The 14,530-nt window shown below is 33.6% G+C and overlaps 1 protein-coding gene across 5 annotated transcripts in view; it reads left to right on the forward strand.

The window, feature by feature from the left end:
- The window catches only part of LOC143249366 (serine/threonine-protein kinase Pak-like), a 69,607-nt gene extending 65,252 nt beyond the window's left edge, over positions 1-4,355 (forward strand). For all 5 annotated transcript variants that reach the window (XM_076499096.1, XM_076499093.1, XM_076499097.1 and 2 more), the window contains one exon: positions 2,817-4,355. In XM_076499096.1, the coding sequence (XP_076355211.1) occupies positions 2,817-3,026 (210 nt within the window). In that variant the 3' untranslated portion in view covers positions 3,027-4,355. The remainder of the gene's footprint in view (positions 1-2,816) is intronic.
- The last annotated feature ends 10,175 nt before the right edge of the window (positions 4,356-14,530 follow it).

The following is a 14,530-nucleotide window of genomic DNA, read 5'->3' on the forward strand; positions in this document are numbered from 1 at the left end:
TTACATATGTCTATTTAAACAACCTCTATTCTATATCATTACATATATCTATTTGCTGCTTCCCCGTTCATTTCGCTGACGTAAAACATGTTGAAAATAAATGTTTCCACTGCTATAGAAATTTCCATTTTTTTGAAAATAACAATTTTAAAGGCAAGAACAGTTTGATACATTTACTTCTTAAAAAAACATTGTGAATTTAATAATGTTTTTGATGACAAATGTGTCTCATAAGCCTGGCTTGGAAGGAAAATAAAACTTTTCAGAAAGGAAATTATACATTGATTTTTACACGTTCTTTCATCAATAACAACACGTTCTTAATAACAATAAAATTGAAAACATTGTAGCTTTTGATGAAATAAGGAAAAACGTTATAAGAGACTGAAAAACTAACCTGAAGTACATGCATACGTATATACTTAAGTTGCATGTATTTTGTATTTACGTATTTTAAAATGATTTTGTTTGAAAACTCACATCGTCTGACTTGTGCTGTGGTTATGTTATTTTACCACTGTTGATTCATTGGTAAATTCTTCAAATGCCTAAGACGCTTGCCAATGAGACATTGTTAAAATTTTTACTAACTGTAGAAATTATACAATTACTTTAAACGAATAAATCAGCACATATAGTACTATTATAATTTAGAGCTTATGGGTAAACTGATTTCTCGCTACATAATTAAAAAAAATGATAGACAATAAAAATGTAACTTTTATTATTATAATAAAACTTACACTTGTCAGTATCCTTGTAGCTAAGAATGATCATTTGTTTGTTTCAAAATTTCACACAAAGCAACGGAAAGGCTTTCTCTGATTATACATCCCTAATTTCTAACTGTTAGATTAGAGTTATCCAACAGCATCCACAACCATTTTTTATGATTAACTAGTAATATTTGGCTGTCATTCTTATAACTTACCCACGACTTCAAGGTGTGTAGTGCATATGTGTGGCAACAGGCCGCGAACAATGAACCCTAGGCACGTCTAGTCATGCTTAACGCTTACCAAACTAATCACGATCCATCCAGCTGAGAATGATGATGAATTAATGCTACAGAATAGAAACACTTAAAGTTATTTTAATCACCTTAATTTATAATCTATTTCTTATGGATAAAATAAAAGAAAGATAATTATACCTTTGAAAAGTGTTTTGTGATACACAAGTGCTCATTTAAGCAATGCTTTGGTAATTATGTTTCATGTTGTAATTCTTGTTGTTTTTTTTCTTCTTCTTTTTAAGTGCGTGAAATATATATACAGAGCGGTTGCTTCCAATATTTAAAACCTCACAAAGAGAACTTAAGGTACTTTTATCTTTTACTGTTTATCGAGACTATACATCATTTACAGATTTTCTTTTTATATCCGGTAGACTTAAATTATTATTTTTATATTTTAGATTTTTTTTTCCAAATTATCGCACTGTTACCCCCAGTATAAAATATAAAATTAAGTAAAATGGAAACGATTAGTTGAGTAACAACTGCCACAAAACCTTTGGAAATTTAAAAATATATTTCGAGAAAGGTGATTTGGTAGTTTAAACAAAAGCGAAAAGCGAAATCTTAGAAACGCATGAATGCTCCATAGTGTTAGTACACGCTTGAGTGATTATCAATTACCATGTTATTTCATAAAATCTACTCTCTTCCGAACCACTTAACGTGACAACATAAGAACGCCGTCGTCTGTAATAGTATGCTCTTGTGCAACTATAATTTATCTCTCTTTTTTATTTCTTTCTGTCTTGTCGCTTCATTTGTTTTTATTTTGTTTCTTTTATGTTTATTGTCAGCCTTTTAAACCTAACGGAAGTAATTGATTCCATTTTTCTCTTTCGTTTTACTTCCGCACATTCGTTGTTATATTCTAGTTAACAATATTTTATTCTTATGTTCCTTTGCTTATTTTGACTTCTTTTTTTATTACTTTCTTTTTCTGACTTTTTAAAACTTTATTATTTTTTAAACTAAACTTATTTTGTCTTTCAGCTCTCAGTGGCTCAGCAGTAAGTCTGAAAATTTATAACGCTAAGAACCAGGTTTCGATGCCCGTGATGGATACAGTACAGATAGCTCGTCGTATAGCTTTGTTCTTAAGAGCAAAGAACAAAAATTTCAATTTTTTTTATGCAACAGAAGAGTTTGTATTTTAAACAACGGTTTGTTTGTTTTTAAAACGAGCATGTTTGATGTAACGGGGATTCGAACCCGTAACCCTCAGAATATGAGTCGAGTACCTTAACCACTTGGTCATGCGGGGGCAGTTTTTTGGGGTTGTGGGCATTTCGAGTCTAGCAGCCAAGCTTACCAGACGGGCGAACTGATTGCTGTCAGGATGTTTCTGAAGTCAACGAGTTCTCCTTCGAATAAGCTACCGATTTCACCGGTAATTCTTTGACTTCACCCCACGTCATATCAACTTCTTTATTGACTAGTGTAAACCATGAGTTTCTACCGATCCGAGAAAGACAAGAATTCGTCGTCGATGTGGAGTTTTCCTCCAACTCTCCTTCCTCACCGACCTTACTTATCTTTGTAAACCTTGGAATGCATACACGTGCCACCACTAAAAACCCAAGTAATCTCTTTTCTGTTTTCCTTAGGAACGTACACGTTTCTCCATTAGATATCCAGCACCTCCTTAAAGCAGTCACTGAATCAACTTAATGTTGTCCACCGGATCTGATCCAGAATCACAGATCTCTCCACCCAGTTGATGAATGCAATAAATACTTCCAAACAAGTTGCTGAGTACATTCTAACTAATGAATGTTTCTTTTTTATTTCTTTCATTTAGAACAGAACGCTCAAACCGTCGACCACCATTACAGTTCTACAAGTCCATCAAGCCTGTCTCACAACCACATCTATCAAGAAGTCCCTGCCACCGGTCACAGCCTCACTTATCACTAATACAGCACTTTCTATTCCAAACAGAGGAACACATATGTTAGCGAACAGACGAAAAGAACCAACATCAGCACTAAATTCACTCAGACATCACTAATCTTGAAACTGTAAAACCACCACAGCCCAGACCAAAACCACACATATCCTACAGTCATCACGTCGTCCTTTACTGACAACCAGCCAACAGACCCAAACTCGGATGGTCAAGAAAAAACAACAACCCAGATCGTCTAAGAACAAAACGATGTCTACCCCATATTCCTGCGTTCAATACTTGGCCAACAATAGTCACTCTTCACCCAATCTCTCCAAGCACGCTCCATGAACCTATCGACTATGACACCAACAACTCTAAAGATGGCCACGGCGTCTTATTCCTTGCCAGATAATCCAATCGGATGTTCTTTAGTCCTATAAGATGACGTATAAAATCTTTCTCACGTTTTTGTTGTTTTATTTGCCTTCTTTTTATTTTCAGCTACAGTCTGGCACCGTCAGGGTAGTTTATTTGGCCCTCTGGCCGTAAAAGTGGATTTTCTCGGAGTACTCCCGTTTTCAACCATAGCAAACTTATCGCCTTGGACCATTGGAACCCGTGATTTCTGCCCTGAAAGTTACCTTATCATTTAAAGTTGAAACAAAGTTAGAACTAAGTCAAAATGCAATGCCTAAGCAAGTTTTAAATCGAAAGTCCTTTGCTAAACAATCACAGCTTTTCTTTTGAGCTGTAACCCCTTAATCCAGGAACTTGTTACATCAACAAAAACTTGGTTTACATCGCCTTCCTAGGCCTTCATACCTATCCTTCAAGCTGCCATTGCCGACTAGCCAAGCCAGCTCTCCTTCTCTACCTTTCGTCCTGTTTCACAGGTTTCCCCATTTCAAGTAATTTCTATCATATCCTCCAAGTAATACCATTATTCTTTCTTATTAAACTCAAACCTTTATTTCATCCGCGGGAATGAAAAGAAACAAACTTTTCGGAGCGCCCCCAGGTTGTCTCGCAAGCCCCTTTGGGACTCGTGAGATATAAAACCAAAACAACTGCCAAGATATACTAAATGAGGCTATGGAGCTCTGTAACGACCAAATCTGAGAATATCCTAAAATGTGGAGTTGGGTGCTATTGTTACAACCTGACTCTTCTCTAGTCTAAAAATTTAAAAAAAAGAATAACTATGTACCTTATAAATAATTTAAAACAGACAAATATAAGTATAGACCGTAGTGACAAATAACTTAGTATAGACTGTTAATAGGATTATTTATTTTAAATCGAATCAGTAGGAAATAATAATGTAATAACTAGTAATTAGAACTTTTACTGGTTATTAACTGTTAAACTGTTCTAAACTGCAGTTAATTTCATAAATATGTATTTATCTCTGAGGAAATATTATTATATAGAAATAAATTGTTAAGTAAAGGTTGATTGAAGCGTGGTGGGTAACAAGAATGGAAAAAACAAACTCAACGTCATAAAATAATCAAACATTCTCATCTAATAAAACATAAATACGACAGTATGTGAAAACCTCATATAATTTTATCTTGTTGCTTCAGTATGATAAGGCTGGACATGGTTTTGTGGTTTGGTTACCACAGATCTCACGTTCCAAAGTTTGAACTGTTAAAGAGGTTTCATACTTTGAGTGTTTTCTAACTATGAAGGTTAATAAAGCTGTTCGGATAAGATTAGCCGTGTAGGCAGCAGTTTCTACTTTTTGGATGCTCTTTCTCTAATCAACAATTCTTAATTAGGGGTTATGCCTATGCTTTCGGGGTCTTTGATCTAGCCACTTAGCATATGTAATCTTTAAGTGAATATTATGGCTTTACACAATTAATTTATTGGATTTAAAATGACCACAGATTTATTTACTGCTTTACTTGGGGTTTGTACACTGAAGTGTCTTAGAACATCTGTAATCCTCTACAAGTTTCCTGCACATGGAACTTACATGTCTTATCACCGAAGTTAATGACTGCTTATAAGTTTGTACAAACTTACATGAAACATGAATAAACATTTATTAAGAAACGGAAATTATGACTAACATTTTATTACAAGCTTATCGAACAGAAACGTAATGTTAAGGGTTCTCTCGAGTAACCAAAATAACACGGTTAATCAATAATCAGTTGAACGCACCAGCCCTTTCTCATCATAAACCGTATTCCAACAATACCATCTACTTGTGTTAGCAGGCAAGATTTTATAACTCTCCATTACTGGTTCTAAGAAAATACTAGAGCCCTACCGGTAATGTTAGTCAAGCATCTCACAGTTCTGTAACAAGACATGGACTATAAATCTCATGAGGGAGAAGAAAGATGCAGTTGTCATAGCAACCCATACCGCCTACTGTCTTATATTACAATTTTTTTTTCTTGGCATAAGTCTACTAGTAATACCCACAGTAAAACAAATAATTATTTCGTATCAGAGGCATGTGGTCTTATATGAAACGTTGAGTATTCATACAACGTTAAACAGGTATTAACCATGTAAATATATATACATATATACGTACGTAAACATAATTTGTAGTAATTTTGCAAAGTTGGTAAAGTATATTTTCAAACACATATTTCTAATTTCAGTTAACTAATCGAATAATCTCCATTTCGGAAACATCAAAGTGAGAAATTTGTAGAGGGCTCTCATCAACCGATACTTGAAAAAAAAAATCCTTGTCATGTAATAGGAAGAATATCGATTTTTTTTCCCTCACAGTTAATCTACGGTGTTTCGTATTTTGGTCTGTGTGTTTTATTTTCTTCTATGCTGCTTACAGAAAGGTGGGATAAATACACTCTGTTTTTCCGTACGCACATTGCACAAATGTATCATGAGGGCCTTTTGCATAAAGTTTATTTTATAATTGGTGAGCGATCTAAAAACTTCAGTGAATAAGTTACAAATCTGAGATAGAAATAACATTCTTAGTATGATTCTATTTTACCAAGTCTAAATCAAAAGTATGAAGCAAAAACAATTTGTTTTTTGTTTTTGAATTTCGCACAAAGCTACTCGAGGGCTATCTGTGCTAGCCGTCCCTAATTTAGCAGTGTAAGGCTAGAGGGAAGGCAGCTAGTCATCACCACCCACCGTCAACTCTTGGGCTACTCTTTTACCAACGAATAGTGGAATTGACCGTTACATTATAACGCCCCCACGGCTGAAAGGGCGAGCATATTTGGCGCGACGGGGATGCGAACCCGCGACCCTCAGATTACGAGTCGCACGCCTTAACACACTTGGCCATACTGGGCCTCGCAGAAACAAATATCCCAAACTTTAGCGCAAGCCTGAATACCAAATAATCTAAGTACAAATAAAGTAACGGTTTGTGCAATACCTTAATATAATGGTATTATAAACTCGTTGTGTGTGTATTATAGTAGCGGTAAGAGGGTCAAAAAGTTTAAAAGTGATAAAACAAATGAGGATGTTGATCGCCTCATTGCACTGTCTCGAGTTTGATTTGTTCAGAGTGTTATAGATTCGATATATGACGAACAGTTTCTGTGTAGTTTCCTAACTTTAACTGGTTCGTAGTGTGATAGATTCGATATATGACGAACAGTTTCTGTGTAGTTTCCTAACTTTTATTTGTTCGTGGTGTGGTAGATGAGATATATGATGAAAATTTCCTGTCTGGTTTCCTAGCTTTAATTTGTTCGGAGCGTAATCAGTTCTATAAGAAGCTAGTTTTATTCTGAGTTATCTAAGAAGGGCATATCTTAAATGAACATGTTTTGTCTGAAACATTAAAAAAACCTACTTAATAAATGTAGAAGTGATCATTCATATATGTCAGTGTTTCCAAAACTTCTTAAATGGCATTTCAGGAAATTTAATTCTTGAATAACCAGGAACTCGACAGTTAAAAAAAAAATCTCATTCATTATACGAAATATTACACAGTGATTTCTACAATCTCGAAATAGTCATTTGCTTTTGTTTGAGATTCCACAATGCATCCGAATAAATTATTGAAGAGAATATATATAACAGTCTGTCTAGAAACTAGCGTTACGAAAACTTCTTGGTTTTTCAGCGTCAGTTATAACAGTATCTTCTTCCAAAGGACTATATAGATTTCAGGTTTTACACCATAGGTGCTTACATACACCAAAACGATGTATGTGTTGAGATAACGCATAGAGCGGTTCAGTTGAATTTTTCAGACTAACATATTCAGTGGAAATCTAAATTTTTAGGTGTGTTATAAGCTCAACTAAAATATAATCATTAAGAAAATATTTCTAAAAAATAAATTTTTAGGTTTGATTTATATATAAAAAGCTAATGGTTCGTGGAGAATACTAACACGTGAATCTTAAAGTTCATTAGATTTTATCATTGTTTTGACTTGATTTTGAACACATTAATAAAATTTTACTTGTAGTAACCATTCCATTACATTGTCTATGCATATCAAACAAACAAAAATTTAGAAAAAGATAAAAGTAAATTGGGTGGCATGGCTCCGATTCCTGATTATTTCTTCTCGTAACTTAGCTGCGAATCCAACTTCTACCTTATTTATTTGTCTTTCAAGCCAGCCTACTACTAAGTTAGAATTACTGAAATGTGAAATGTTAGGCAGCGATTTTATAGACCTGTGTTTCCTAGGTGCTGTTACGAATATCAGACGTCTCATGAAGTTTTCAGTATCTTCCTCTTATAAGTGGATACTGTTGATGTTAATGAATACATTTTTGACACATTCACATGGCATATGGTGCCAGCACATGTAGGAGAATTGTGTTCTTCACCTATCCTCATTCCCTGCTCAGCACAGATAAAGTTTGATATACTTAAATAACAGTAGAATATGTAAGGCATTAATGGTCCTATAACCAACAATCTCAACTACGTTTACCTAGTTAAAACTATTATTCCTTAAAACAGGTACCTTGGTAAAATCCCTCCAGTGAATCAGCGATAAATGTGTTTGCTCGTTTGGAATTAAGCGCAAACTTGCGCAATGGGTTATTTGAGCTGTGCTCAATAGCGTCACCGAAACTCTGTTTTTAGCGTAATAGACCTTGAGATTTATCGTTGCGTATCCGGGGATATCTGTGGTAAGTCCACAGACTTACAACGCTAAAATACAGGGTTTGTTTCCCCGCAATGAGGCTTTGCATTAAGAAAACAACATCAGGTAAAAACGTGTTAAAAAGTAGTTTTGTTAATAATATTAAGAAAAAGCATTATTTTCTTTCACGCACACGTTATTCTTATCTAAACATTATCGTATTTTTAAAACAATCGATTTAATTTAGAAATGTTTGTATTTGTTTAGCACTGATCGTCAGACTTTACGAATATTTACAGTTAATTCTTGAATAAGATGTATATCAAATAATTACACCACTCGAGGCTCTCATTTATTACCTTTCGTAACAGTTACTACAAATCACAAAAATAGCATCGATTCTAAATGTGTGGCAGGTTTGTTTTTGAATTTCGCGTAAAGCTACACGAGGGTTATTTGCGCTAACCGTCCCTAATTTAGCAGTGTAAGATTAGAGGGGCTACTCTTTTAACAAAATAGTGGGATTGATCGTAACGTTATAACGTCCCACGGCAAAAAGGTTTGGTTTGTGAGGGGGATTCGAAACCGCGACCCTCGTATTACGAGTCGAGTGCCGTAACCACCTAGCCATGCCGGGCCATTTTTCTGACAGGAAATATACTTTAGGCGTAAAATAATTTCGTGTGGTTTCAGAAACGTTTTATGTCGACAAGACCATTAAAAAAGGAAGGGAATTATTCAGTTATTCACGGAATAAATTACACCAGAAAGGGTTTGATATCTGGTGAAAATGAAAAGGCCCCAAAACGTACTTGATTTCTGCTGAGATTTACTTGAGTTCTGATCATTAAGATGTACGTGATTCCTCTTCTGGGGAACAGAATATGTCTCTTTCAAACTTATCAAATATGGGTTTTATTATGTAAAATATTTCCTGACAACAAAATACATAATGGGATTAAAAAGTAGAAAATAATCATGAAAAATAATAACATTGATAATATAGCAACGATGAAAGAATCACGAAATAAATTTAAGTAGGTTCAAAAAACAGTAGGAGGCGTTTTGAAATCTACTTGAATGGAAATATATATTTACGTGGGTATTAAACGAAATATATTTAATAAAGATAATGAAGTATTCATGTAAAATATCCATTTTTTCAACAGCTTCGTTTCTTGCTATAGTTCCAGCAATACAGAAGGTTAACCTCTAATAATAATAATAATAAATGAATAAGATACAATGTGACAAGATTATAACCAAACTGTACTGACCGCTTACACTGCGCTACCTAACAAAATAATAGAATAAAAGCAAGTGTTTAGTTGTCGTAGAATAAAAGCAAGTGTTTAGTTGTTGTAGAATAAAAGCAAGTGTTTAGTTGTCGTAGATGGAATATCCGTTCAGCTCTCTCTTGATAATTTTGTCATTGTCTTCTATGTTTGACATATAAATGAAATTTTAACATAAAAGGTATTTTATCTATAGTTCTGCCCTAAAACCTAGTTTTAAAACACTAAGCATTAAAAATATATGGATTTCAGCAAATAGAAGTCGATAAGTTTGGAATATCATGTATGTATTGGTTTTTGTATTAGAAATAGAAAAAAATTATTTTATTATACGTGTATTTCAGTAAACAAATATCGTTAATTTTTAATATTATATATATATACACACACTACAGTATAAAGATGTCGATAACTCAGGCCTTCGATGATGTCTTGAAATTTTTACATTTTATATAGTAATTCCGAATATGATATTCATTTGTCTTCATCACGAATGGACTTTTTACAAAACATCATATGTCCTTTTATATAATAATCACTTTCTTTGAAGTTAAGCTATATTTTCTTATGCTTAAAATGTTTACTACCACTTGCTATAGATTTCTCTAGACCAATCGCGACGTCAAAGTCTTATCGATCGTTGTAGAACCCACGAGAAAGCAATCGCTAGTACAAAAACGGTTAACACACTATATGACGAGTCATTTCTGGATATTATTTGTTTGTGAATGTGCTTTGACATTATTTTTTCTTTTCAATGTTGTTTATTTGTTGCTAGGACAAAAAGAGGTGGTGTAAATGACCCAAATATATTCCGTTATATTTTTAGTGAATTTGTTGCAGAGAAAGAAAAGTAAAACATTACAGAATTCATCCAAAAACGTATTACGCGTATTTTGGAAGAGAACTTGGAGACCAAAACAAATCAAAAAAGTTTGCACCGTTTGTATCAAACAGTTGAGATAAATGATTAAAGATCAGAAAAAGTACTTGCCTTTTGGAATTCCAATTGTCTGAAATATTGCTGAATTAATACCAATGCAAAGAGTTACAGTTTATGGATCAAGTGAGTGGTGATTGCTCATTCATTCCTCCAAAAGAAGTCTAAAAGGTGTTCACTTTCACTATGTGCATCTGTTCCTACTGTTCATTTGGTTCACTTGTAGAAAACTTACAAAACCCTTGAACTTCTTAATAAGGTCAAATAAAAAGAACATGGTTGGCTATTTTATGAGCACTTTGGATGTTGTTGGGTCAGCAATTCGGTTATACAAAGTTTCCATGTTTTTTATGTTAATGGTACAGCAGAATACGAAATCATTACTGTATAAAGAAATGGCATTGCAGAGTCAGCCCGATACCAGGATTGAAACATATTGAAAGTTAAAGCTTTGTTGACACAAAGAAAGTCCTATTACCTCCATTTTACATAAAACTAGGCTGGATGAAGCAGTTTCTAAAGATCTTAGACAAAGATGGCGACTATTTCAAGTGTATGTATGAGCAACTTTCAATTCTTTTGGAAGTGAAACTTAAAGAAGATATTTTTTGTTGGACTTTAGGTCAGGAAATTGACTGCGTATGAACAATTCAAAAGAACAATGAAGAAAGTTGAAAAATTAACGTGGATTGCCTTTAAGGAAGTTATTGACAAATTTTTAGGAAAGAACAAGAACCCAAATTTCGAAAATATTGTCAATAACATGCTAGATAAATTAAATATTTAAAAGTTCATTTCTTACACTCACGTACTATTTCCCTGAAAATCTCTGTGTTCATAGCGAAGAACAAGAGGAAAGGTTTCATCAAGACATCGGGAAAATGGAGAGGAGGAATCAGGAATTGAGTAACATCACCATGATGACTGGGAGGAATCAGGAAAGGAGTAACATCACCATGATGACTGGGAGGAATCAGGAAAGGAGTAACATCACCATGATGACTGGGAGGAATTAGGAAAGGAGTAACATCACCATGATGGCTGGTTACTGCTGAATCAGGAAAGGAGTAACATCACCATGATGGCTGGTTACTGCTGGTAATTGAAACGAGATGCTCCAAGTGCGAAACATGAAAGAAAGATAACAACACACAGTTTTGAGACTAAAAGACAAATTTCACAGAAAAAATCAGGATGAGTGAGGATATATATTTGTTTAGCATCAATGTTCTTCCCTTTTCTTCAGTTTGTTTGTATCTCTCTTAACAAACATAATAATAAAAAATGCTCATTGTGATAAACGAAATAACAATTTGATTAAAGATTTTTTCTTACCGATTTGTAAAAAATTCTTACTTGATAGAAAAGAATGACTATTATTTTTGAAATAGGAGTAGCTGAATTATGGAAAATCCGTTATTAAAACCAAAACAACTTTAATGAAGATTACATTCGCAGATATATGTAAGTTTCTGATATTATATGTGTATTTCTCGAAAGAGAAGTCGATAAGTTTTTGATATTTTGTTTCTTACAGCAGAGAAGAAAACTTCAAAAGACTGTTTGTCTGTTTGTAGTTAAGTACAAAGCTATCTGTGCTGTGTCCACCACCGGTATCGAAAACTATTGCCAATGGGGTTTTAAAATTTGGGCTGAGATTTAGGAACCAAAGTGTTGTTTTGGGGTGATTGTAGATTACCGTGAAACATACTTTGATATTTGTTGATACACCTAAAATTCGATAAAAATAAGTTGATCTTAGTTTATTTTCTTATTTAAATGGTAAAATACATCTCTTTCACGATTATAAACAAGAGATATTTTATAAGAGCACAAATACATGACGATATTCAAATACTTTGTCAACAATAAGGGATTACGTTTTAAAATAACATTGTGAATGACGTTACCATCAAATCCGTAATGATTTTATCTCTTTAAACTTGCTGAATATTCTCAACGTCAGAGCTTGTTTTCTTATCCGATAAAATATATTCAGAATATAATTGCAATAAAACTTGAGTTGTAGTTTTCATCTTGAGTTAGTTTTTGTTGTCTTTGTTATACCGCAATTCATTCTCATTTTGAACACGGAAGAAATATTTAAAATATAATTAAAACCATTTATTAAAGCGGGATTGTGGGTTGGTGGAGTGTGACTACGTTGAAGGGGAACTACATTTGTTGTATGTAATAATGCTTTTAAATAAGTGACTTTCTCAATAAAAGACATCGCAGAGCGAGGCCATGGAACAGCAGAAAATGTTAATAGTTATTGCTCGGCTCAGTTGAAGCAACAACGTGAAACGGGACTTTATATCATTCAAATGATTACATTTGTACAGCTTAAAGAAAATAAAAAGTAATTCAGATATTAGTTTCATGAAGACAGACAGGCAATGCAAGCTAAAGTGTCGCAACAGTTTCTGTGCCATTGTGACAAATCTTTTATGTTCTTTGAAATCACACTGTAGAAACATCTGTTTATGTACACGTAGAGAGTTAATGAGCTGGAGAAACTTTTATTTTGTATATTTTTACTTGAGACATAATAATGTAACGTATGTATAGCATCGTCCCATAACTCCTACGCGATTACGTCGATGCAAGTTCTGTTGTACAGATGAAAAAGCGAGGCGTACGAAATATTGAATGGGTGCTTGGAACGAATATCAATCATATCATTGTTGGGACAAGTTCGTGAGATTTCTTGTTTAAATAACCGAAGTCCTTCATGTATATTTTGGACATATAAAAATGGATAAAGTAGGACCTACATTTATACAGCTAAGTTACGCTTAGCACGCACTGCTAATTTACTTGTTTGTATCTCAGTAGCACTGAGTTTAACCCTTGTCTTTAGGTAATGAATGAAACAAAATGCTAAAGAAGAAAAGAAAACGTGGAAGAAACTGACAATTTGTGTTGAGAAACATGCTATTTTTATCAGTCAGTTGTTTTAATTACCAGTTATATAAGAATGAACACACGCACCGCTTTCTAATTCTGTAACTTTTTCATGGAATTTTAAGGTAACTTTAACGTTCCTGAAATTGAAAAGAACCTACCTTGAGTCTTTAGTTTATATATCTATATCTATATACCTAACGTTCAAGTAAAAACATTTCTCTGCATGCCTTTAACTGTTTTTATTATTTTGAATAGAAACTGATATGAAGAAAATAAATGATCTAAACCAAACAAAACTATTTCTGATTATTAAACCAGTTTTGTTTCGTTACTGAATGTTGGAATAAAGTTTGAAGTAGCACAGCCACAGAAGGAACTGTTAGAACTAGATTACTTCCTTAATGATACTTGATAATCACTGAAGAATTACTAGGACCTCTCAGAAAGCTACACCCTAGTGATATTTGTTTTGAAGTTTCTGTGATTGCATTTTATTGTGCCAAAGGAATCAGCAAAAACGCCCTCTTTTGTTCTTTATGAATGACATCTCTATCTGTAACAAAGAAGTTCTACGCAATATAAAAACATTTAGCGGTTTGCCACAAATTCTACTGACCCACAGACCGTGCTGGTGTTGTGGACAAAGCTAATCTAGCATGCCCTTAGTCCAGAGTTAATTAATTCTGCGAACCAATCTTATGAAATAATTACAATATGTCTGGGCACGACTGACGAGTACATTACAACAACAAAATAATGCGTGTATTAATAAAAATTAGAAAATTCTAAAAACATATTTCTGTTGTCAGAAATTTACTTTTAGATCTTATATACTTTAATACGCGAGAAGTATTTTATGCGTTTAAAATATTCAAAAAATTGTTTAGAACAGTGTTGTTTAGATAACATGCTTTTCTGTTAGAAACGATCTTTTCAGCAACAATGGGTTTAATGTTTTTTAGAAAATAAACGCATTTTGATAATACGTATATCAATATTTATATGATCTAAGCATTTAGAGCTCAATAATAATCTAAAACAATTTTGACTTGTTACGCGACAAAGGACGTATTTCCATTTAAAATATGATTTTTCAACTAATCCTATTTAATGGTCATAAGCTTATACACTGCCCTAAAACGTTTCATTCTCAGGCATTGTATAGCTATTGTGGTGACTCCTGACAATCGAAAATAAAACAGTCGAGTTTAAAATAAATAATTTGTTGTTGTTTTGGAATTTTGCGCAAAGCTACACGAGGGTTATCTGTGCTAGCCGTCCCTAATTTAGCAGTGTAAGACTAGAGGGAAGGTAGCTAGTCATCACCACTCACCGCCAACTCTTGAGCTACTCTTTTACCAACGAATAGGTGAATTGACCGTCACGTTATAACGCATCCACGGCTGAA

The sequence above is a fragment of the Tachypleus tridentatus genome, chromosome 4, assembly GCF_004210375.1.
Source record: "Tachypleus tridentatus isolate NWPU-2018 chromosome 4, ASM421037v1, whole genome shotgun sequence".
Lineage (NCBI taxonomy): Eukaryota > Metazoa > Arthropoda > Merostomata > Xiphosura > Limulidae > Tachypleus > Tachypleus tridentatus.